Here is a 25,945-nt window from a genome sequence, read left to right as displayed (position 1 = left end):
GAAATAATCCGATCACCTTAGAATTTGGTCAGAACAACCTAAAGACCTTAACGATTAAAAGTTACTCAAAGCTTGATGTTTCATCGGATAACATGGACTTGGTGTCGCTGCAATTTTACATGATTCGCCATCATCCATCAAGCTTTTGTAACTCAACCTTACTTTGTCAAAACTGACCCAAACTTGACATGCTTGATTGCTGTCGTGATTTTAGGTCTTCTGCATGCCAATATTAACTCATAGTCATAGCGCCACCTACTGGCAACCACGGACGTAAACAGAATTCTATAATAACAGCGGTCCAAACAGGGTTTGTGGGCACACCATGAGAAAAAGACTTCTCTGATCTAAATATGTGCAAACTAAGATGCTTGGAGAACAAAAGTTAATCAACAGTGTTTTTCAAACCATGTCAGTGGGCATTAGTATAAATGATCTGTCTAGAGCTTCTACATGAGAATCAGGTTAAATGTTACAATGAATGCTTCACACTACAATCTAAAGTTACAGAAGAGCTTAAAATGAAAACAGTGTCAAATTAAAGTGTTCAAGTAAAAACAAATGACACTGCTGTTCTGTTAACTTTCATGTAAGTCCAAATAAAATCAGCAGGACACTGCGGGGAGTTGAACTCCATCCCAGTAACCTGACAGTCTGTTATGTTACAAATACTGAAGCACATTCACACGTTCATTTTCTTAATGATCTTAACAGGCTTACATTTATGATTGTATCGGAGGTACACTCAAAACATTTGAGGCTTAAGACCTGGCAACATGGTCTTGCTATGCTGCTGGTCGACGCAGGAAATATCATCTAACTTGTGCATGCAGTGTATGATGGTCACAGAAATGCATTGCCGCATCAACCAGAGTCCTGCCAGTACCCTCGACGTGTGTGACGTTGCGAGGGCCCGATCAATGCTGCTTGCAGCTTTAATTATTATTATTATTATTATCGTACCAGTTTCATCGCAAAAAGGAGGTGCTTGGGATACTGGGAATCTTTTGAAATTTGGCACAAAATTCAATCGTAGTGAAAATTCCAGTATTATTGGGGTGTCCAGCTGCGGCATGACATTTTGGCTCGATAGCGCCCCCTACAGAGTAGCCCCAACTTTGGGTTTCACCTAGCTGTATGAAATTTGGTAGGTATGTGGAACGTGATGGGACGTACAAAAAAGTCAAAAGGAGGTATATCCTAAACCAAACAGGAAGTCGGCCATTTTGAATTTTATGACGTTTTTGGACCGTTTCAAGGCGCCGTACTTTAACGAACTCCTCCTAGAGATTAAACCCGATTGCCTTCAGATTTGGTCAGTATGCTCTTGAGACCTTGGCAGTGAAACGATACTCAAAGATCAAAAAGTTATCGAACTATGTGTCCGTGGCGTGGCGGCAAAAAAACACCATTCGCCATGAAACAGGAAGTTGTTGTAACTCGGCTGTACATTGCCTAATCTGCTCCAAATTTCTCAGATGTCATAACATCCTGACCCTGAACACATGTATATGACAATTTTGAATCATAGTAATAGCGCCACCTAGTGGCAACAGGAAGTCATAGGTTGTGTACTTTGACACCCTACTGCTCACAGATTAATCGGATCCCTCTCAAATGTTGTCACAAAAGCCTTAAGACCTTGATAATGCTTCATTGTGAAAATTGTAGGAAGTTGTTGAAGCGTGGCGACGTGGCGGCTCTGCGAATTTCGATCCTTCGCCATGAACGAATAAACTGATGTAACTCGACTCCGCATCATCAGATCTTTACCAGATTTCACATGTTTGATTAAACTCCAGGCCTGAAGACATCTCCAAGCCAATTTTGAATCAGTCATAGCGCCACCTACTGGCAACAGTAAGTTAAAGTCTTTATACTTTGGCTTGTTTCTCTAAGTTGGAAAATCAGATCAACATCAAATTTGTTCCACACAAATGTAAGAAGTTCATAATGCCAGTTCTCTAAGCTTTTGATGTTTCGTCGAACGCCGTTGCCGTGGTAACGCAGTCTTCGCCGTGAAAAACGATGGTCATTTGGAGAGGTTAAAAAAGCTCGAAACACAAGCAAACTTGACACACAGATCACAAGGCCAAAATGTAGTTCTATAATATGATTTTATTCAATCAGTGTTAAATCGGCTCAATAGCGCCCCCTACAAAATTTCGACGAAGCAGCCCTCGTAGTACGTTTCACATAGATTAACAAAATTTGGTAGGCACATGTATCACATGTGGACTTAAATAAAAGTCTCTTGGGGCCATGCCCTAAACCCAACCGGAAGTCAGCCATTTTGAAATTTGTAGGAATTTCTAGTGTCGTTTTAGACATTTCCAGGGGCTCTACTTTAACGAACTCCTCCTAGGGAATTAATCAGATCGACTTCAAATTTGGTCAGTACAATCTAAAGATCTTTGTGATGAAAAGTTACTCAAAGGTTGTTGTTTCGTGAAAGGCCGTTGCCGTGGCGACGCATTCTTCGCCACGAAAAACAAAAGTGTTTTTGAGGGGCTAAAAATGCTCAAAACGTAACCAAACTTGTCAAACACATTTAAAATCCTGAATGTAGTTATCTGATGTGATTTTAATGCTTCAGAGCGGCAAGTTGGCTCGATAGCGCCCCCTACAATTTTTTGACGATGCAGCCCTCGCAGTACGTTTCACCTAGCTGTATAAAATTTGGTAAGCAGATGTATCACATGTAGACTTAACAAAAAGTCTTAGGGGTTCATGCTCTAATCCCAACCGGAAGTCAGCCATTTTGAATTTTGTATGAATTTCTCCTGCTTTTTTCCATTTCCATGTGCTGTACTACGAACTCCTCCTAGGGAATTAATCCGATAAACTTGGTCAGAACAATCTAAAGACCGTAGCAATTAAAAGTTACTTAAAGCTTGAGGCTTCATCAAACAACATGGACTTGGTGTAGCAGCCATTTTACATGGTTCGCCATCATCCACCAAGCTGTTGTAAATCAACTGTACTTTGAGAAAACTGTCCCAAACTTGACATGCTTGATTACCGTCATGATTTTAGGACTTTTGCATGCCAATATTAACTCAGTCATAGCACCACCTACTGGCAACCACAGAAGTAAGCAGGATTCTTTAATTACAGCAGCCCAAACACTGAAGTTATTTAAAGGGTTCGTGTGCACACCATGAGAAAAAGACTTCTCTGATCTAAATATGTGCAAACTAAGATCCATGGAGAGCAAAAGTTAGACAACAGTGGTTCTCAAACCATGTCAGTGGGCATTAGTATAAATGATCTGTCCAGAGCTTCTACATGAAAATCACGTTAAATGTTACAATGAATGCTTCACACTACAATCTAAAGTTATAGAAGAGCTTAAAATGAAAACAGTGTTACATTAAAGTGTTCAAGTAAAAGCAAATGACAATACTGCTCTGTTAACTTTCATGTAAGTTCAAATACAATCAGCAGGACACTGCAGGGAGTTGAACCCCATCCCAGTAAACTGACGGTCTGTTATTTTATAAACACTGAAACACATTCACACATTCATTTTCTTAATGATCTTAACAGGCTTACATTTATGATTGTATCGGAGGTACACTCAAAACATTTGAGGCTTGAGACCTGGCAACATGATCTTGCTACGCTGCTGGTTGAGGCAGGAAATACTGTTTAACTCGTGCACGCAATGTATGATGGTCACAGAAATGCATGGCCGCGTCAACCAGAGTCCTGCCAGTACCCTCGACGTGCGTGAAGTTGCGAGGGCCCGATCAATGCTGCTTGCAGCTTTAATTAAAGTCTTGGATTTCCATACTTTCCAAAAAACAATATCCTAAAAGTGCTGTTTTTCCAGGGCGAGCATTTGAGTTTTCCAAGTTGTGCTGTGTTCCATCCTTATCTTATGTGAACCTGTAACATGTATTCTGATAGTTCCATCATTTTTCTCATCTCAAAAATATATTTAAAAAAATTATTATTATTATTTTTTTTTATTTAATTATACACTTAATTAGGTATTTCTTATCTTTATTCTAGCTGAGGCCTGCAAATAGGCCTCGGGTATAAAAGGAGTAATTCACTGAGAATCTGTCATTTTCAGAATGAGATTCACAGCAGTTACAATGGATACTGAACATGCATGTCAACAGCAGTGATACTTGCAGGAGAGCTTTATGTGCAGGAAGTGGTTGATCTAACATCCAAAAACCCAACGTATGGCAATTATATCCCTTCTGTGGAGCTCACCAGGGTCAGACAGGTATTTAGTCATATTCTGGTGAGAATATCAGTGGAAATTAAAGCTGCAAGCAGCATTGATCGGGCCCTCGCAACTTCACGCACATCGAGGGTACTGGCAGGACTCTGGTTGACGCGGACATGCATTTCTGTGACCATCATACATTGCGTGCACGAGTTAAACAGTATTTCCTGCCTCAACCAGCAGCGTAGCAAGATCATGTTGCCAGGTCTCAAGCCTCAAATGTTTTGAGTGTACCTCCGATACAATCATAAATGTAAGCCTGTTAAGATCATTAAGAAAATGAATGTGTGAATGTGTTTCAGTGTTTATAAAATAACAGACCGTCAGTTTACTGGGATGGGGTTCAACTCCCTGCAGTGTCCTGCTGATTGTATTTGAAGTTACATGAAAGTTAACAGAACAGTGTTGTCATTTGCTTTTACTTTAACACTTTAATTTAACACTGTTTTCATTTTAAGCTCTTCTATAACTTTAGATTGTAGTGTGAAGCATTCATTGTAACATTTAACGTGATTTTCATGTAGAAGCTCTGGACAGATCATTTATACTAATGCCCACTGACATGGTTTGAGAACCACTGTTTAACTTTTGCTCTCCATGGATCTTAGTTTGCACATATTTAGATCAGAGAAGTCTTTTTCTCATGGTGTGCACACGAACCCTTTCAATAAATTCAGTGTTTGGGCTGCTGTAATTAAAGAATCCTGCTTACTTCTGTGGTTGCCAGTAGGTGGTGCTATGACTATGAGTTAATATTGGCATGCAAAAGTCCTAAAATCATGACGGTAATCAAGCATGTCAAGTTTGGGACAGTTTTCTCAAAGTACAGTTGATTTACAACAGCTTGGTGGATGATGGCGAACCATGTAAAATGGCTGCTACACCAAGTCCATGTTGTTTGATGAAACATCAAGCTTTTAGTAACTTTTAATCGCTACGGTCTTTAGATTGTTCTGACCAAATTCTAAGTTGATCGGATTAATTCCCTAGGAGGAGTTCGTAGTACAGCACATGGAAATGGAAAAAAACAGGAGAAATTCATACAAAATTCAAAATGGCTGACTTCCGGTTGGGTTTAGAGCATGGACCCCTAAGACTTTTTGTTAAGTCTACATGTGATACATCTGCTTACCAAATTTTATACAGCTAGGTGAAACGTACTGCGAGGGCTGCATCATCAAAAAATTGTAGGGGGCGCTATCGAGCCAACTTGCCACTCTGAAGCATTAAAATCACATCAGATAACTACATTCAGGATTTTAAATGTGTTTGACAAGTTTGGTTACGTTTTGAGCATTTTTAGCCCCTCAAAAACACTTTTGTTTTTCGTGGCGAAGAATGCGTCGCCATGGCAACGGCTTTTCACGAAACAACAACATTTGAGTAACTTTTCATAACAAAGATCTTTAGATTGTACTGACCAAATTTGAAGTTGATTTGATTAATTCCCTAGGAGGAGTTCGTTAAAGTAGAGCACCTGGAAATTGAAAAAACGACACTAGAAATTCTATCAAAATTCAAAATGGCTGACTTCCGGTTGGGTTTAGGGCATGGCCCCAAGATACTTTTATTTAAGTCCACATGTGATACATATTCCTACCAAATTTCATACATCTAGGTCTAACGTACTGCGAGGGCTGCTTTGTCGAAATATTGTAGGGGGCGCTATTGAGCCGACTCTCCACTCTAGAGCAATAGAACCATAACATGTAACTAAACTTTTGGCTTTAAATCTGTGTGCCAAGTTTGCATATGTTTCAAGCATTTTTAGCCCCTCAAAAGCATCTTCGTTTTTCACGGCGAAGACTGCGTCGCTACGGCAACGGCGTTTGACAAAACATCAAAAGCTTCATGAACTGGCATTATGAAATTCTTATATTTGTGTGGAACAAATTTGATGTTCATCAGCTTTATCTACTAAGAGAAACATGCCAAAGTACAGAGACTTTTACTTCCTGTTACCAGTAGGTGGCGCTATGACTATTATACAAAATTGTTCTGTAGATGTCTTCAGGACCACAGACTCATCAAACATGGGAAATCTGGTAAATGTCTGATGCGGAGTCGAGTTACATCAGTTTATTTGTTCATGGCGAAGGATCGAAATTCGCAGAGCCGCCACGTCGCCACGCTTCGACAACTTCCTACAATTTTCACAATGAAGCATTATCAAGGTCTTAAGGCTTTTGTGACAAAATTTGAGAGGGATCCGATTAATCTGTGAGCAGTAGGGTGTCAAAGTACACAACCTATGACTTCCTGTTGCCATTAGGTGGCGCTATTACTATGATTCAAAATTGTCATATACATGTCTTCAGGGTCAGGATGTTATGACACCTGAGAAATTTGGAGCAGATTAGGCAATGTACAGCCGAGTTACAACAACTTCCTGTTTCATGGCGAATGGTGTTTTTTTGCCGCCACGCCACGGACACATAGTTCGATAACTTTTTGATCTTTGAGTATCGTTTCACTGCCAAGGTCTCAAGAGCATACTGACCAAATCTGAAGGCAATCGGGTTTAATCTCTAGGAGGAGTTCGTTAAAGTACGGCGCCTTGGAACGGTCCAAAAACGTCATAAAATTCAAAATGGCCGACTTCCTGTTTGGTTTAGGATATACCTCCTTTTGACTTTTTTGTACGTCCCATCACGTTCCACATACCTACCAAATTTCATACAGCTAGGTGAAACCCAAAGTTGGGGCTACTCTGTAGGGGGCGCTATCGAGCCAAAATGTCATGCCGCAGCTGGACACCCCAATAATACTGGAATTTTCACCACGATTGAATTTTGTGCCAAATTTCAAAAGATTCCCAGTATCCCAAGCACCTCCTTTTTGCGATGAAACTGGTACGATAATAATAATAATAATAATAATAATAAAAAAACATTAGAATAACAATAGGTCCTCCGCTCCGACTACGTCGGTGCTCGGGCCCTAATAATAATAAAAAAACATTAGAATAACAATAGGTCCTCCGCTCCGACTACGTCGGTGCTCGGGCCCTAATTACTGACTATACATGGACGAGAAGTATATTATGTTGCAGGAATGATTGGAAACATTCCTATAGATATTTTTTTTGGTCCTTTTTACCCGACTGTGAACAGGATGCTTTAGGATCCCTTTGAACATACATGAATCCAAGCTACATCCATCAAAAACTACTAACTTTTTCAGCCACCACTAAAGCTTGGAGAGGTGAATGTACAACAGCAGTAAAAAACATTATCATAATTTAATAATGGGCCAGGGTTGGGGGGTAATATTCCGTGAGAAAGTTGTAAAGTCCCAAGGAAAATCTTTTTATTAAGTCATATTTCTGAGAAAGAAAACCCATGGTGATTAAAAAAAAAAAATAGGAAAGGAACCACATGGTTTCACTTTGCAAGTTTGGATCAACCACATCACAGCACAGATGCCTCCGTTATACACTGCAGAAATGTGAGCGTGATAAAAAATTGGATTTCAAGTTTAAGTGAGATTATATTTGCGAACACAGCAGGCGTCAACAGGCCCGAATTATTGTAAACCAATCACATTATATTCCTCCTGAACTCAATAAATATCCAATTTCACGAGGACGTGGCAACCCGCTGAAACACAAAATCACCGGACGTCTCCCGGGCTCCTGATCGGTTACGCGGCGAGCAAAAAACAGCTGAAAAACACAGCTCCATGTTTCTGTATCAGACCAAAACGCAAACAAACCTGGAAATTCATTCGACAATCACAAAGTTATCAGGAGGAAAAGTAACAGTGTAAATGAAACCTGGGCATCGTGTGTGTGCGTGTGCGTGCGTGTGTGCGTGCGTGTGTGCGTGCGTGCGTGCAGCTATCTGGCATAACGAGGCTTTTCTCATCTCATCTTCAACCGCTTATCCGGGATCGGGTCACGGGGGCAACAGCTCCAGCAGGGGACCCCAAACTTCCCTTTCCCGGGCCACATCAGCCAGCTCTGACTGGGGGATCCCGAGGCGCTCCCAGGCCAGTTTGGAGATATAGTCCCTCCACCTGGTCCTGGGCCTGCCTCGGGGTCTCCTCCCAGCTGGTCGTGCCTGGAACGCCCAGGTGGCATCCTTACCAGATGCCCGAACCACCTCAACTGGCTCCTTTCCATGCAAAGGAGCAGCGGCTCTACTCCGAGTCCCTCACGGATGACCGAACTTCTCACCCTATCTCTAAGGGAGATGCCAGCCACCCTCCTGAGGAAACCCATTTCGGCCGCTTGTACCCGCGATCTAATTCTTTCGGTCATGACCCAGTCCACATGACCATAGGTGAGGGTAGGAACGAAGATTGGCCGGTAGATAGAGAGCTTTGCCTTGCGGCTCAGCTCTCTTTTCATCACAACGGTGCGGTAGAGCGACTGCAATACCGCCCCAGCTGCTCCGATTCTCCGGCCAATCTCACGTTCCATTGTTCCCTCACTCGCGAACAAGACCCCGAGGTACTTGAACTCCTTCACTTGGGGTAAGGACTCATTCCCTTCCCGGAGTGGGCAATCCACCGGTTTCCTGCTGAGAACCATGGCCTCAGATTTAGAGGTGCTGATCCTCATCCCAATCGCTTCACACTCGGCTGCGAACCAATCCAGTGAGTGCTGGAGGTCACAGCCCGATGAAGACATCAGGACCACATCATCTGCAAACAGCAGCGATGCAATCCTCAGCCCACCGAACTGTAAACACTCTTCCCCATGACTACGCCTTGATATCCTGTCCATTAATACCACAAACAGGATTGGTGACAAAGCGCAGCACTGGCGGAGGCCAACCCTCACCGGAAACGAGTCTGACTTACTGCCGAGAACCCGGACACAGCTCTCGCTTTGGGCATACAGGGATTGGATGGCCCCCAGAAGTGGCCCCCTCACCCCATACTCCCGCAGCACCTCCCACAGTATCTCCCGGGGGACCCGGTCATACGCCTTCTCCAGGTCCACAAAACACATGTAGATGGGCGTATTCCAAAGCCCCCTCCAGGAGAGTGAAGAGCTGGTCCGTTGTTCCACGACCAGGACGGAATCCGCATTGTTCCTCTTCAATCCGAGATTCGACTATCGGCCGAACCCTCCTTTCCAGCACCTTGGAGTAGACTTTACCAGGGAGGCTGAGTAGTGTGATACCGCGGTAATTGGCACACACCCTCTGGTCCCCCTTTTTGAACAACGGAACCACCACCCCGGTCTGCCACTCCCTTGGCACTGTCCCAGACCTCCACACAATGTTGAAGAGACGTGTCATCCAAGACAGCCCCTCCACACCCAGTGCCTTCAGCATTTCTGGACGGATCTCATCAATCCCTGGGGCTTTGCCACTGTGGAGTTGTTTGACTACCTCAGTGACTTCCACCAGGGAAATTGATGATGCTCCCCCATCAGCCTCCAGCTCTGCCTCTACCATAGAGGGCGTATTAGTCGGATTCAGAAGTTCCTCAAAGTGCTCCTTCCACCACTTGATTAGCCCCTCAGTTGAAGTCAACAGAGTCCCATCCTTACTGTATACAGCTTGGATGTTTCCCCGTTTCCCCCTCCTGAGGTTCCGGATGGTTTTCCAGAAACACCTTGGTGCCGACCGAAAGTCCTTCTCCATGGCTACTCTGAACTCCTCCCACACCCGCTGCTTTGCCTCCTTCACGGCAGCGGCTGTAGCCCTACGGGTCTGTCGGTACCTTGCAACTGCCTCAGGAGTCCTCCGGGATAACATATCCCGGAAGGCCTCTTTCTTCAGTCGGACGGCTTCCCTGACCACCAGTGTCCACCACGGTGTTCGAGGGTTACCGCCCCTTGAGACACCTAAGACCTTGAGACTCCAGCTCACCGCCGTAGCTTTGGCAATAGAAGCTTTGAACATCGTCCATTCCTGTTCGATGCCCCCAACCTCCACAGGGATGCTAGAAAAGCTCTGCCGGAGGTGTGAGTTGAAGATCTCCCGGACAGAGGCCTCCTCCAGACGTTCCCAGTTTGCTTACCAAACTGGGAACGTCTCGTTCGGGCTTACCAGGTCTGTCCAGAGTTTTCCCCCACCCTCTGACCCAACTCACAACCAGATGGTGATCAGTTGACAGCTCCGCCCCTCTCTTCACCCGAGTGTCCAAAACATATGGCCTCAGATCCGATGATACAATAACAAAATCGATCATCGACCTTCGGCCTAGTGTGCTCTGGTACCACGTACACTTATGAACATCCTTATGCTCGAACATGGTGTTTGTTATGGACAATTCATGACTAGCACAGAAGTCCAACAACAAACGACCGCTCGGATTTAGATCAGGGAGGCCGTTCCTCCCAATCACGCCTCTCCAGGTATCCCCATCGTTGCCCGCGTGCGCGTTGAAATCCCCCCGCAGAACTATGGAGTCCCCCACTGGAGCCCTATACAGGACTCCAGTCAGCGTCTCTAAGAAGGCCGAATACTCTGAACTGTTGTTCGGTGCATATGCACAGACAACAGTCAGAGTTTTCCCCCCCATAACCCGCAGGCGTAGGGTTATGGGTTATTACGAGGCTTTTGTTACACCATAAAATGGTAATGCTGGGAGAGCGAGGGAGAGAAGAGAAGGGGGTGCAGGATGAGACACAGATTGGTGAAAATGAGAAGAAGAGGACATTATGAAGACGACAAAGTGAGAGGGAGAGATGAACAGGAGGGAACAAGGTAAGTAATGAACGTTGATTGGCAAAGAGAGGCGCGGAACAGGGAAACAGATGGAGTCGGTCCGTTCTGTTCTTCCAACAGTCCCCATCAGTTAATCAGGTATTTGATCGAGTCTGTGTTGTTCACTGAACTGTGAAATTGGTTTTCATTTGGCACTCTGAGCAGCGTCTCGGCACTGACCAGAGGAAAGTTCTGCATCCCCCAAGGTCCAAGGAGGAAAATGAGTATAATTTTTGCCACCAGTGGTGCCTACGGTAAAAATGTTGACGAGCCTCATTTGTGCTGTTTGTATTTGTAATCAACAAGGTGACAATTTTAGAGGAGAGGATGAATTCCAACGATTCAAAACAGTGACTTTGGAAATGTTTCACGAGGTAGAAGATGCATTTAATGCCCTTCCAAGGCCTTATGAACACACTGCAGTTTAAAGAGAAATATTAAACGTTAACCAAAATGTGTTTAGTTACTTTTATGGGACCTTTGATGCAGAACTTTTAACAAGTCGGGTGTATTCCCTATTGACTTATGTTAAAAACTAAGTTTAGCCCTGTTCATAGGTTTTATTTTTCCTTTCTTTTTTATTTGCTTATTATCCATTTATTTTATCATGTTAAGTCATGCTAGATTTTTATTTTCAAATTGTCAAAGGTCACCTGATAATTACCTAGTTCTTACACTAGCTCGGCAAACAACATGATGCAGTGCATACAAGCCAATTATCACAAAAGTGGTCCTTCAGGGAGTCTGTCTGTCTGTCTGGGCCCTCACCATTATGGGGACATAAGGAACAGCCTGTACGTAGAGCTAGAAGCCTGAACACAATAGAGTTGCTTGCAAAGTAAAAGCTTGAACTCTTTTATTGCTCTGTCAGACTGATTTATATATTTTTCATACTCTGCATGGTTTTATGTTCCGTGCTTCTGCTCTGTATGTGTTTAGTGTCAAACTATGCAGCATAATCTCGTCTTTAGTCCATGTGTCTGTTCACACAATTATCCCTCATTTGTTTGCTTTGCATGTGTTGGCTGTCTTAATAGTACTTGACAATGTAGTGTGAGAGTGTCTTGAATTGATGTTTCTACTCGTATTAATATTCAATCTTCTTTTGTTATTGTTTCTGCATGCTTAGAAAGGATAAATGATGCATAACTTTGTCATTTTCATCTTATATTCTGTTTAATTAAGGCTGATGTTGTAACATCTGTCCAGGGAATACAGATGAACAATAGCCTCTTGGCTAGCTCTGGCACATTTGATGTTTTAAATGTGAAGTCAATGAAATGGGACCAAAAACCCACCGGATCCTGAAAACCTCACCTGAGTGTGATCCTGGGTTCTGCTTGAACTCAGGAGAGTTCCTGTGTAACACGCCAACAATCTCACCATGGATATAATACAGAGTGCAATGATCTGATCCCGCCTCCTAACTGGGACATCAGCTGCAGGAGGTAAATAGCCCAGACACAGTATTCACAGGAGATTAATAATCACCACACCTGCTGTGATGAGCGGTATAATTAGACTTACTGGTAGAGACTCACACTTCCAGCATGCTCTGCTTCCAGCTGCAGAGCTCGAACCAGATTCTGCAGGAAGTGCTTCCTATGAACTCCGGGACAGCCTGAGGGGAAACAGAGCAGAGAGGAGCGTTACCACTGATGCTGGAGACTGTCCTCACATGACAACAGTGTCCCCTGTCCTATCCTCCCGCCACCTCCCTCAGGAGAGGGGTTAAAAAACTAAATGTTTTAAGAATTAGAAATCAAATTAAGAGAAAATATCTGAAACATTTAACAGAATTATTGTAAAAAAAAAAATTCTGAGTATGTAACAGAGACTCATATTTACCAGGCAGAGGGTTTTTACTGGGCCTCCTGTCTGTTGGTGCCTCCTCTGCCCCAGTGCACTCTGGGATGCGATTCCTGCATAGAAACAGAGGATTTTAACTGTCAATTAACCAACATTACAGTGGAAGTATGTATTATGCCTCGAAAAAGCCAAGGAATTGTCAGCTGACTGCAGGAGGAAGACTATTCAATGACCACCCATTTATAGCTAAATATTCCAAAACTCTGAACAGCAACATAAACAAAGTTAAATGTCTTTAAAACAGGGCTCTTCTTTTCATGTGACGTGACAGTGGTGGAAATATTCTGTTATCTACCAAAAAGCAAAAGAAATGTATTATGCATTGGTCAAAATGAAATACTTTCTAATTAATTACACCCAGAGATACACTGTTTGTCAGTAGGAAAAACATTATTAGGTTCTCGGGGGAGTTCTCCTCACACCAGTGAACCAAAGAAAACCATCCCATTAAAAATTTTTAGCATCAACAACACTGATAAAACCCCCAGAGAACAAAATCGTCCAACCGCAATTTATTCTGATTTGTTCTGTGTGTTTCCTTTAAGGGAAACTTACTGAGGGAACAGAGACAGTAATTGGTGTAAAATTGGATGATTAAGAGGCGACGCTTCTGTGCATCATTGCGTAATTACATTTGTGCATATATAAAGCTGTCATATCCAGTGAGGAGAAGGGAGGAGAGGGAGAACAGAAGCAAAGACAAAGAAAAGAAAATATACATTTAAATGACTTATTGAGAACTATTGAACTAACAGACTGATTGATTACCTTGCAGATGTGCCCGGCAGCGGCCTGCCGCTGTCCACCCGGACACACCAACAGTAACCCGTGGCAGCGTGACACTGCGCGGGGCTGTAGCGGCCGTCCGCAGTGCATTCTGGGACAAAGCGCTCCTCCTGCCGGAGAGAGAGCAGCGACGCCCGCTCGCACTCACATGTCTGAGGAGTGTCTGTGCAAACACATTAATACTACAGTATATTTGTGAGGAAATGTAAATACAATCTATAAATTGTAAAAGGAGAAGATGAGCAAATGTTTGCGTAATGTTTTACCGCCATTTCATAACCAGTTAAAGGTTCCTCATAGTAACTTTAATTCAAACAGTTTCCACAATGTCAACAAAAGCTGAATATTATGAGCTTGGTAAACATAGTTGTTATGCATTAGATCAGGGGTGGGCCACATGAGAAACAGGGACTGTTACGGACAATAGACTGAACTCAATCCTGTTCAATATTATTCCACCTCTTTATAAAAAGTAAATTGAATGGTTTTGATAAGTTGTGAGTGGTAAGAGTAAATAAGTATATTGTACTTATGTACAAATTCAAGGTACTTTACTTGAGTGTTTCCATTTTATTCAACTTTGTACTTCCACTCCACTACATGTCAGAGGGAAATATTGTACTTTTTACTCCACTACATTTGTCTGGCAGCTTTAGTTACTAGTTACTTTGCACATTCTAATTTTTCAAACCTTTCCTATAGTAAAGGTATAACAGAGTATAACAGAGTTAAAAATAAGCTCCACCTGAAACATCTGCAGAAGGAATAATGATCCAAACAAATATACTATTGTAATATCAATATATAATAGAAAAACACTGACAGGGATCATGTTTCTAATAAATTAATACTTTTAGTACTGTTGCTTGTTGTCCAATGACCTCATTTTCTGAGAACCACGTGTGGACTGGTAGCTAGAGAGGTGCCAGTTTGCCTCGTGGGCACTGCCCTTGAGCAAGGCACAGAATCCAATCTCTAGATACATAATGATCGTGTATCGGTCCTGTTTGTGCATTTGTGCATTTAATCTTGTTTTGTGTGAAAATATATAATAACGGAGTGAAAAAATTTCCCCATACAGCATGAATAAAGTATACGATATTAGAAGTGTTTCTAATAAAGTGGACACTGCATGTATAAGCATAGCTAAGTATAATTCCCTTATAAGTCCTGAAAAAAAAAGAACACTGTAAGAGTGAAGACAACCTGGTGTCATTTTGGAGAAACAGCTCATTTTCTAGTCACCATATTACATTTGCAGACTTTCAGAAGTGAATTGGCACACTGGCTCTTACCAGTGGGTCGTCTGACTGAGCGGTTTCCTTTAGGGTCAGAGTTCATCAGAATGGTCACCCACAATGGAGGAGCGGTCAGTTCTGTCAAAGAACGTTTACAGGTATTTGTGTTTGTGGAGATGAAGCAAAAGATCTGCCAGTTAACGCTTCACTAAAACATGGATTACATGATCAACTGTATTCAGTGAGTGTAGCTTGGATGAAATCTGTAATTTGGTAAGTGGACAAAATAAAGTGTGTTCTTATTGGAGAATGTTGGGTTTGTCACCTGTAGGCTTCCTGGCCTCCAATGTAGGTTCTGGTTCACCAACTTCACCTGGAACATAAGAAAAGAGTGAAAGTAACACGAACCAGAAAGGGGGGAAAAAAATCATCTTGGAGGAAGAAGGAATGTGAAGAATCAGAGGGAGTCTCGGCGCATGGAGCGACCTGTGAACGCTCCACTTCCTGCAGGTGCGTCTGGCAAGAGAAAACAACCAGTGCCATGCCAGGAGACGAAGAAAAAAAAGAGAAACATACAGAACAAGTATTCATTCAAGTCCACATCTAGAATGGGAAGAATAAATATGTACTGTATGCAGAGAGAGAGCAATGCTGCCTTTTGGAGTTGAACATCTTTCTCACCTTTAATTGGAGCTGAATCTGCATCGCTGGTCTGAGCCAACTTGGCGATGTGATCTGTTTGGGATGATTTATTGAGATAGAAGTGTGGGAAATACACAAACTTTAATGACGGACACATGGATGTCTAAGATAGTTTTGTTCTTTTTAATGTGCAGAACTCTGTTGAATAAAGTACATCTGACCAATACAGTCGGGCATCAGATGGAGGACCGAGGTCCCGCTGACAGGTTTGCCGTCGGGCATGGAGCACCAGCAGTATCCGGTCTGGTTGTGGCACTGCACTGGCAGGAAGTGACCGTCCGGACCACACTCTGGCACAAAGACAGCAGCTGCTGCACTAACATGGCCGCCGCTGTGGTGGGCGCCGGCCTCCAGGGCCTGAGACCGGGCCAGCTGGCATTTAGACTGACTTGGGTCTGAGAAGAAAGGGACATCGAGTCATCAGTGTCCACATGTTCCCAGTGGTGGAGAGTGACTGGGTACATTTACTCAAGTACTTAGAGGGGAACTTAGGTATTTTTCAAAACCATGTTTTTGTATCTAAGTGACTAAAATGGACAATGAATTTTAAAATTGGTCCATTACTGAGAGAGAACGCTGCAGACGACACTTTGGTCTTTACTTGAGTATTTCCATTGAATTCTACTTTATACTTCTACTACACTTCATCTCAGACACAAATATTATAGTACTTTTTACTTCAATACATTCATTTGATTATTTTAGTTACTCTGCAGATTCAGATTAATAACTATATACAGTTGTGGTCAAAAGTTTACATACACTTGTAAAGAACATAATGTCATGGCTCTATGTATGGGTTAACAGAAAAAGTGACAAAATCTGCTGGGTCAAAAATATACATACAGCAACATGAATTAGCAATTTTGGTGACTTAGAAAGTTATGTCAATGAAATGATTTTCATAGCATGGCCTCTTAACTTCTTGTGAGTGATTATGAGTGACTACAACTGGTGACTTCTCTGAGGCCATTTAAATAGGGCTCATTGGATACAAACGCCCACAAACGCTACAATGGGAAAGTCAAAGGAGCTCAGCATGGATCTGAAAAAGCGAATCATTGACTTCAACAAGTCAGGAAAGTCACTTGGAGCCATTTCAAAGCAGCTGCAGGTCCCAAGAGCGACAGTGCAAACAATTGTTTGTAAGAATAAAGTGCATGGCACTGTTTTGTCACTGCCACGATCAGGAAGAAAACGCAAGCTATCACCTGCTGCTGAGAGAAAATTGGTCAGGAGGGTGAAGAGTCAACCGAGAACCACCAAAAAGCAGATCTGCCAAGAATTAGAAGCTGCTGGAACACAGGTGTCAGTGTCCACAGTCAAGCGTGTTTTGCATCTCCATGGACTAAGAGGCTGCCGTGCAAGAAGGAAGCCCTTGCTCCAAAAGCGGCACCTTAAGGCTTGACTGAAGTTTGCTGCTGATCACATGGACAAAGATAAGACCTTCTGGAGGAAAGTTCTGTGGTCAGGCGAAACAAAAATCGAGCTGTTTGGCCACAATGCCCAGCAATATGTTTGGAGGAGAAAAGGTGAGGCCTTTAACCCCAAGAACACCATGCCTACCGTCAAGCACGGTGGTGGTAGTATTATGCTGTGGGGCTGTTTTGCTGCCAATGGAACTGGTGCTTTACAGAGAGTAAATGGGATAATGAAGGAGGAGGATTACCTTCAAATTCTTCAAGATAACCTAAAAACATCAGCCCGAAGGTTGGGTCTTGGGCGCAGTTGGGTGTTCCAACAGGACAATGACCCCAAACGCACATCAAAAGTGGTAATGGAAAGGCTAAATCAGGCTAGAATTAGGGTTTTAGAATGGCCTTCCCAAAGTCCTGACTTAAATCCCATTGAGAACATGTGGACAATGCTGAAGAAACAAGTCCATGTCAGAAAGCCATCAAATTTAACTGAACTGCACCAATTCTGTCAAGAGGAGTGGTCAAAGATTCAACGAGAAGCTTGCCAGAAGCTTGCCAGAAGCTTGTGGATGGCTACCAAAAGCGCCTAATTGAAGTGAAAATGGCCAAGGGACATGTAACCAAATATTAGCACTGCTGTATGTATATTTTTGATCCAGCAGATTTGATCACTTTTTCTGTTAACCCATAATAAAGTCATGAAAGAACCAAACTTCATGAATGTTTTTTGTGACAAAGAAGTATCTGTTCCAATCACTCTATCAGAGAAAAATCAGAGTTGTAGAAATAACTGGAAACTCAAGAGAGCCATGACATTATGTTCTTTACAAGTGTATGTAAACTTTTGACCACAACTGTATATATAATATTCACAAGCTACCCAATAGCTCCACCTTTACCAGCTGCAACATCTAAGTGCTGAACACATTAATGCATCAATAATTATAATCCCAAATTATACTATATATTATCCTAGAAATAGGCCATTTTTTAGAATGAAATATACACAGTCCCAGAACTCTCCACAATGAGAAGTAGTCATCATGTAAAGTAATGGATGAAACTGTAAATCTTGTACAGTACGTAGGATTTAGGAGCACATTACCAGGTGCTGATGATGAAACTGTGAAGGTCCGTACCTGAGCAGTGTGCTCGTGGAGCGAGGCGGAGCTGTGTGTTGATGCACCGGGCCCTCTGGAAAGCACACGGAGATTTATACAGCCGGCCGTTGCTGCCGCACACGGCTCTGTGGTGCCCCCTCTGGCAGTCCAGGACACAACCACGGGGCCACATGCTCTCGGTGATCAGGAAAGGCTACAAACGCACAGACAGATGTTTTGGAATAACCATTTAAACCAGCCAATGGAAACTTTGTTTCCTTCCTGCATAAATGAAACGCATACAGTTAAAGCTACTACGAGGAACTTTCATTTTGTGTCGATTTTGGTGTTCCCTATGGACAAAAGCAGTAGTGTTTTATCCGATGTTTATACAATTGTCCTAAACATACAGGTACATACATGACATTTGACCTCTGCATTTAACCCATCCTGAGCCCGGGGAGCAACTTGGGGTTCAGTGTCTCACTCAAGGATACTTCAACAGGAGAGAACGGGTATCAAACTACCGACCTTGTAGTTACAGGACAACCGGCTCCACCCACAGCCGCCCCCCCGGGAGAAGAAGAGAAGAGATAGACACCACTGAAACAATGTATAGCCTCTGCCTCTGCTAAGGCAACCCTTTTATTTTACAGGCATCATAACAACAGCTCCGCTTCGGCCCTTCACAGAGGCAGCTTTTTTCCTACACTGGAAAAAAAACTATGCTCGCCTCATTACCTGCTGGGACCAGTGTGCCGCTCAGGTGGCTTTTAGAAGGGAGTCAGTTGACAAAAACCTGTTGTGCGTTCTTTAGCACCACAGATTTTCCGCCGGCGCTGTGCGCTCTCAAGATGCTGTCTCTCAAGACACTCCTCCTAGTGTGAGGAATTTAAGTTTAGAAGTACAATAGTTTGATTTAAAGCACACTTAAAGAAAGTATAAAATATCATATGTTCACAAAATATTCACTTATGTAATGTATAATAGGTTTACAGTATATTCACTTGTAAAGGATAGTATAAGTGTAGCATATATTACTTACAAAAGTGTTAAACCACACAATCTCAATCAATTGAATGTATTAGACTAGAAGTATAGTAGTTGACTATTTAGAGTAGAGAGAGGGCAAGGAGAGGAAGGGCGAGAGTTTCAGAGTTTTTCATGACCATATATGGAGATGAGATGAGTCGGAGGTGAATCGGCGCCGTGGGAGACAGGACGGTGGTCAAGCGGGGGTCGGATGGACGGAGCTTTTACGAGGAGGTGGACCAACGGACACTACCAGAATCATCATATGGACCAATGGAGAGCATTGTCTGAGGCCAGGAGGAGACAATTGAATTTTAGCCAGCCACTGAAGTTGTTACTAGATTTTGAATGTAAACCACTGACTTTTGGTTATAAAACCATTGTTCGAAGAGACGTTATTCAGTTCTTGGCGATCTTCTTTTCTGTAAACTGCCGTTTGTTGGCCGGTTGGGGGGGAGAGTGTTTGAACTTGGTTTCGCGATTCCTTACTGTCGACAGTGTAATTCAGTTTGTAACAGTTTTTTTAGCATTTGTGAATTATTAAATACTTTTTCATTGTAAGCCGGATCCAGCTGATTTTTCTTAGCGTGACTTCGTTGCTCAAACAACAGCGAAAGAGCGAGAGGTCCGCGGCCTCCTGCGAGCAGAGGTCTCACTTCACTACACTAGCACCGACATCAGCTAGAGTGAAGCACCCAGTAGGGGAAGATGCGGCTTATTCATGCTGTGTCACGGTTACACCTAGACAAAAGAAAAAAAGAAGAAGAGAAGAGAAAAGAGTACAGAAAACAAGGAGAAGGGAGGAGAGGAAACAAGGAGACGAGAGGAGATGTGAAAAGAAGAGAAGAGGAAACAAGGACAGGAAACCAAGGAGAGGAGAGCATGATGATCTAAATGACTTCCACATACTCTCTCTCTCTCTCTCTCTCTCTCTCTCTCACACACACACACACACAACTTCACACATCTCCAAAATATACCAGAGAAACGGCAAACCGCCACACACACACTCACTCACTCAGTACCTCTTTGTTCAGCCTCACCCCACACAGTGTCTTACAGTGTTGACATAATTTAGCTGTGAATGAGACCTCTGTTCCTTAATATAAAGACATTAATGTATGTATTGACTGCAGGGATCGAACATTAAATATAATATATATGAATCAATTATTTGATCAACGGGGGGAAAAAAAACAGCTACGCCGATCATTTGCTGGTTATGGTGAATAATGTGTGATTCTTTGAAGGAGAGAATTATGGAATGAAAGACGGGAGGGGGGAGTAGATGAACGGGGGGGGGGGGGGGGGGGGGGGTCAGGAGCACAGCCACAGAGTGTTGGGCAGACTGGAGTTCCTAGAACTACAGCAACTACAATATCCTCAATGTTAAAACAAATTACCACCAGTGTTTTTTGGGCTAATAAAACTTCAGCCATGAGTGTGTGCATGGTGTGGGTGTGATAGAGAAACAGAAATAAACCTTTAAATACATTTCTTTTTAAAAGTGTAAAAGTATTTGCACAGTTCAAATTTTTGAACTGCAATGTGTACATTTTTCTATTTTTATCTCAAGTCATCTTTACTTATATATACACACACATGTATATACGTATGTATACATACATATATACATACAGTATATATATATACGCATATACATATACACACACACACATATATATATATATATATACATTATTTATACATATATTTTCTGTTGGTATTTTTGAATTAAACTTAAGCCTATTTAATTCATATATTTGATTACAATGCTACACAGCTTTGTTCACACATTTCTCTATTCTAGAAGATCTTTACTACAGACAGAGAGAGACAGACAGAGAGAGAGATAAACAGACAGAGACAGAGAGTGAGAGACAGAGAGTGAGCGAGAGACAAAGAGGAAAGAGAGCAAGAAACAGAGAGAGAGAGAGAGAGAGAGAGAGAGAGAGAGAGAGAGAGAGAGAGAGAGAGAGAGACAGAAACAGAGAGTGAGAGACAGAGAGGAGAGAGAGAGAGAAACAGACAGACAGAAACAGAGAGTGAGAGACAGAGAGAGGGAGAGTGAGAGTGTAAGCGAACAGCAGAGAAAGCCAGAACAAGCCACCACTATCTCCTCGTGCCTCTCACTTGCTTTTTGCTTTAGGAAAACATAAAAAGTCATCTCCAGAGATTTGAAACGCAATGTTTGTCCTGGAAAAGGCTTGCTGACGCTGCTGAAAGGCCTGTTGACACCCAGCGGCGGGGATTTCAGCGTCTGAACTAACTGCCTGTGAAGGGGTGAATCGCTCACTTGTGAACGTAGCTGTCTGCCATCAATCTGTACAGCTAAGCAGTTAAAGCTGTCATTAACATGCTGAGGGCCGACGATGACATATTTAACATCTCAGAGGTGTGTGTGAGTACATTACCTGATGAAGAATCAGACTATTCCTGCAGGAAGATTGTAGAGTGTCTGCGCTGGTCACTTTATATGCACCTTAAAAAGGAGCGGAACGGTAGTTTTGTTTGTTTTAACCCATTAACTGCAAATTACCTGCACTTTACATTAACTGCTAGCCATTTCCAAAGCATACACTCAGGTTTCACATTGATTTCCAACCTTTAAAAAAAAAAAAAAAGCCACTGGGTTCAGTTCATGAATGTGGTCACCTTGGTGCCGGAGTTTTATTTAAATGGTGTTTCTGAAACGCTAAAAAAAGGTGTTTTATGCCTGTATTTAAACAGTGTCAATAGAGAGACAAATAGCAGTTACCTGGATGTAACTCCAGTTCTACGAGTATGGGTGTAGCCCTCTAACGAGCTTCGCTATTGGTTTACCCTCTTGAGGCTCCGCCTTGGTTCCTGAAAAGAGATTTCCCGCAATCACTGCTGGGTCAGGGGTTAGCACACACGCGCGGCGCCCTTAGCCGTGTTTGCGGTGAGGAGGCAGGAGCTTCTGGGCTCTCCCTCCTCGTAGAAACAACATCATCTTCCTCATCATAGTTGGCCCGTGGCTGGGGCCGAGTGGTCGCACCCTTCGCCGCTGATGATCCATTGATGATAGACAAGCGCAGAGTTTCCATTTATAAATCTGGAGCATCCACTCCAGAAACTTTTCTTGGATGCTTGTTAAGATTTTCCGCCAAAGCTTTCTCCATAGCTGCTCCGTCACTGCTGCTCCGTCACTGTGGTTCCATGCTGCAGTTCTAACCATTGATGATTGGTGTGATGATGAAGGCTTGTTTTTAAAGTCATAAGGTCTTTGATGTACATTGTTTTATGTGAGCTTGTGTGAGGTGTTTTAAGCATATGTTTTTACATATTTGTACTATGTTTTATGTATTTTTTTAAGTCTGTGCTCTGTGTTAAACCTGGCCCACAATTATTTCCCCCTGGGGACAATAAAGTTAAAGTAGAGAATTGTTATTTCTTGCTTTTTAATGTTTGCTGTTTATGTATTTTTTTTTGGGGGGGTCAGTCACTAAAGCTCCACAAAGCCTCTTAGGGAGGACAGCAGAAGCATGAGGCAGTCGCTGTTTGCATCCTGTTTCCTACATCGGTTTTGTTCAGCCATGAGCACGATCTCTCCCTCATCATGACCAGGTTGTATGTGAGCCTAAACCAAACCTTAACCATCAGATTAAAAACAGCCATATGAATTTTGGAACACTGTTGTCAACAGGAAATACAGATCAGAAAACTCCCTAATTGGTCGTTTTAGAAGGCAATCATAAATGGCCTGTTTGGTTTGGAGGACTTATGGAATAAAACACCAGAATATTTTAAATCAAATTAAGGAACATTATCCCAAAAAGTCGTGCTCTCAACTGCATGAGCACGTAACACTTAAAATCAGAAATTAATGGAAAGTTAATTTAAATCTTGATATTTGTCTCACTAAAAGGGAAACACAATTAATTAAAAATGATTTACAGTAATATAAAGTTAAAGCATGCCTCCTTAATCCTTTAATACATTGTAGGCTATATATGTTTTACACCACATGGTATGTTTTTTTTCTTCGTGTAGGGATCATTTATGGTCTTAAATAGTAAAATATCAATCATTGGTATATTTCCAGCCTTTTGACTTTAGTGCCCCGACCATATTTCGTGCACCATGTGCTCATGGTGCCGCTGTGATGTTTGTTCAGCGTGCTGTTAAAATACATTATAGGATTACTGGGGCTCTTTTTCACAGGAATTCCTTAATTTCTCTCTCACACACCTGTCTGTTTCCCCTGAGTAGCAGGTTCAATATTTGCCTGGCAGCAATGTGTGTGTGTTTATGGTTTAGCTGGCTGGTCTTATGCCCTGCCGTCCTCCAGCGCACGCACACGCACACGCACACACGCACACACACACACACACAAAATGAATATTAATCTCTTTACTCTGAAAAGCAATATGGTCTTTGACGCCGTCAGAATAACCAAAATAATATCAAGCAGATCTGTTCTTGTTTTTCTTGTGTTGCGCCATGTTGTCAAGTCTGTTCTGTTTGACTAAACCAATTAAAGTCACAGCTGATAAAAATCAGGAAGCTACTGTGGTGTAGCCGCTAGTTTGTCCCTCAACAGTAGGCCAATTACAGAGATAAAAAAACAACACACACAGTAAATTATGGTCTATTTAGAGTCAAATATCCATAGTGGAGCATGCTTTAGGGCAGGCTTACTGTGATTGACAGGTCGCTGTCACTACCAGAGACGTATATGGCATCTCTACATCACTCCGCATTCCAAATATGGTAACTTCTGTTCATTGGTTGCAAAAAAGCCAAGATGGCGACGGCGAAATTGCCGAACTGGAGGCTTCATAACAGCAGTCCACAAACCAATGAGTGACGTCTTGATGACTACGTCCACTTCTTATACAGTCAGTGTGTGAAAGTGAAAGGTGTTGGCTGGTGCTGAGAAGTATTAACGTTCCTCCTTCAGAGAATGTCCTTGTAAAGGGGATCGTCTCTGTTTTGTTTGGCTGGACGCTGGAAATCTTGTTTTACTCAGCATTTACTTGTTTTATATTTAATACAGGGGGAAACAAGCAATCATTGAAAATTGCTAAATATAGCAGATATTCTTAGTAAAAGTTGAATGAGTCAAAGTAAGTTAGTCAAAGCCTGTGTCAGTGGGAAATAAATAAAAAAACATCAGCGGTTCAGAACCTATATAAGAAATGGTTTCATTCATCAGATTTAAAACAAATGTTTCAACAAAATTAAGCCCATGGAATTAGGGTGTTTCATTAGCCAATCACAAGCCAATAACTTTTAGAGAACGTCACTTCTCTTGTGTATATGGAGGAAATCAAATATCACAATATTCTTTGACTAAATACCTCAATGTCGATGTTATGGGATACTATTCCAGGGTTGGCCATTTGGTGCTTTCACCAATTATTTTACACAATGACATTTGTTTGACAAATAATCAGTAATATGGAGATAATGACAGGTCAGGAGCAGTTCAGAAAATGACATCACACAACTGTAATGGAGGCTTTAAAACCAGAAGAAAATACTTATGACATACCATTACACATCTTACATTAAGATGCCCAAAATCTAAGAGATATCTAGTCTCACACCACATTATTGATAGAATAGTGATATATTGTGTGTCGTCTCTTTCATAAATGCATGTTTAAAATAAAATGTTAACATATTTCAATTGAGCTGGTATAGAGTTCTGGTACAGGTCTACTACTCTAGTACTGTTACTAGTTTAGGAAATTAATTCCTCAAATTCATCTCTCACCAGTTTGCAGACGCAGACAGTTTCACTCACTAGCTCAGCAAACAGAATATGATACTTGTGAGCAACTCTGAGTAGAAGTTCAGGTCCTACCGCTGTTCTGTCGATCTGAACGGACTCCGACAGCACGACGACGAGCAGCGCGCGGCAGGCGAAGGTGAGCGCGAGCATCATCCCTGCGACTGCGGACCAGAGAAGCGGCCGCGCGCCCTCAGTAGCGCCCTGTCGTTCCGAGGCTTCAAAGTACCGCTGTGCGCGCGGAGGGGACACAGCCAGTCCGTAGCGGGTGAAGATAATGATGATGGTGAGGAGGAGGAAGGGTCTAAACGAAGGCCGACTTCGTCGTCACTTTTTCTGAGGTCACCGAGCCGCTCATGTTGCCGCTTAGTGGTCTCGAGCCAATTAAAAAAAAAGAAACACCCGCGAGCGTAGAAGCAGGTCGGCGATGCGTGCGCAGATCAGACACCTCTCAAAAAGGTACTGCCCATTTCCGTTCCTCGTGCCCAAAACTCAGGATATATACATATATACATATATATATGTATATATACATATATATATACACACATATACATATATATACACATATATATACATATATATACACATATACATATATATATACGTATATATATATACATATATACGTATATATATACATATATATACATATACATATATAAATATATATATATATATATATATATATATACACACACACACACACACACACACACACACACATATATACATATATACATACATACATATATATATATACACACACATATACAGTGCCCTCTAGAATTATTGGCACCCTTTATTAAAAATCAGCAAAACGAGATGCAAAAAAATGTCTTTATTGTTTATCCTCATGATCTTTCATTCAAAATATTCACAAAAATCTAACCTTTTACTGAAGTAACATAATTGAAAGATACATTAAATTCTTATCATGAAATGACAAATATTTTTCTCAAAAATATATGTGCCACAATTATTGGCACCCCTTCATTCAATATTTGGTGCAGCCTCCCTTTGCCAAGATAACAGCTCTGAGTCTTCTCCTATAATGCGTGATGAGGTTGGTGACCACATGGCTCTGGATCTGAGACCATTCCTCCATGCAGAATCTCTCCAGATCCTTCAAAT

At 42.2% G+C, this 25,945-nt stretch overlaps 1 protein-coding gene across 1 annotated transcript in view; it reads right to left on the bottom strand.

Moving 5' to 3' along the window:
• Positions 1–25,200, bottom strand: part of LOC137869465 (SPARC-related modular calcium-binding protein 1-like) — a 39,152-nt gene extending 13,952 nt beyond the window's left edge. The window contains exons 1-9 of the mRNA XM_068706874.1: positions 24,887–25,200; positions 18,061–18,235; positions 15,665–15,898; positions 15,483–15,536; positions 15,127–15,174; positions 14,859–14,939; positions 13,546–13,726; positions 12,757–12,830; positions 12,436–12,529 (exon numbers count right to left, since the gene is read on the bottom strand). Of these exons, the coding sequence (XP_068562975.1) occupies positions 12,436–12,529; positions 12,757–12,830; positions 13,546–13,726; positions 14,859–14,939; positions 15,127–15,174; positions 15,483–15,536; positions 15,665–15,898; positions 18,061–18,235; positions 24,887–24,967 (1,022 nt within the window). The 5' untranslated portion in view covers positions 24,968–25,200. The remainder of the gene's footprint in view (positions 1–12,435; positions 12,530–12,756; positions 12,831–13,545; positions 13,727–14,858; positions 14,940–15,126; positions 15,175–15,482; positions 15,537–15,664; positions 15,899–18,060; positions 18,236–24,886) is intronic.
• Between the last annotated feature and the right edge of the window lie 745 nt (positions 25,201–25,945).

Source organism: Cebidichthys violaceus, unplaced genomic scaffold, assembly GCF_023349555.1.
Source record: "Cebidichthys violaceus isolate CVI_PGR_0920_01 unplaced genomic scaffold, fCebVio1.0.p SCAF_120, whole genome shotgun sequence".
NCBI lineage: Eukaryota > Metazoa > Chordata > Actinopteri > Perciformes > Stichaeidae > Cebidichthys > Cebidichthys violaceus.
The sequence above is the reverse complement of the archived record's forward strand: the minus strand, read 5'-3'. Positions and strand labels throughout refer to the sequence as shown.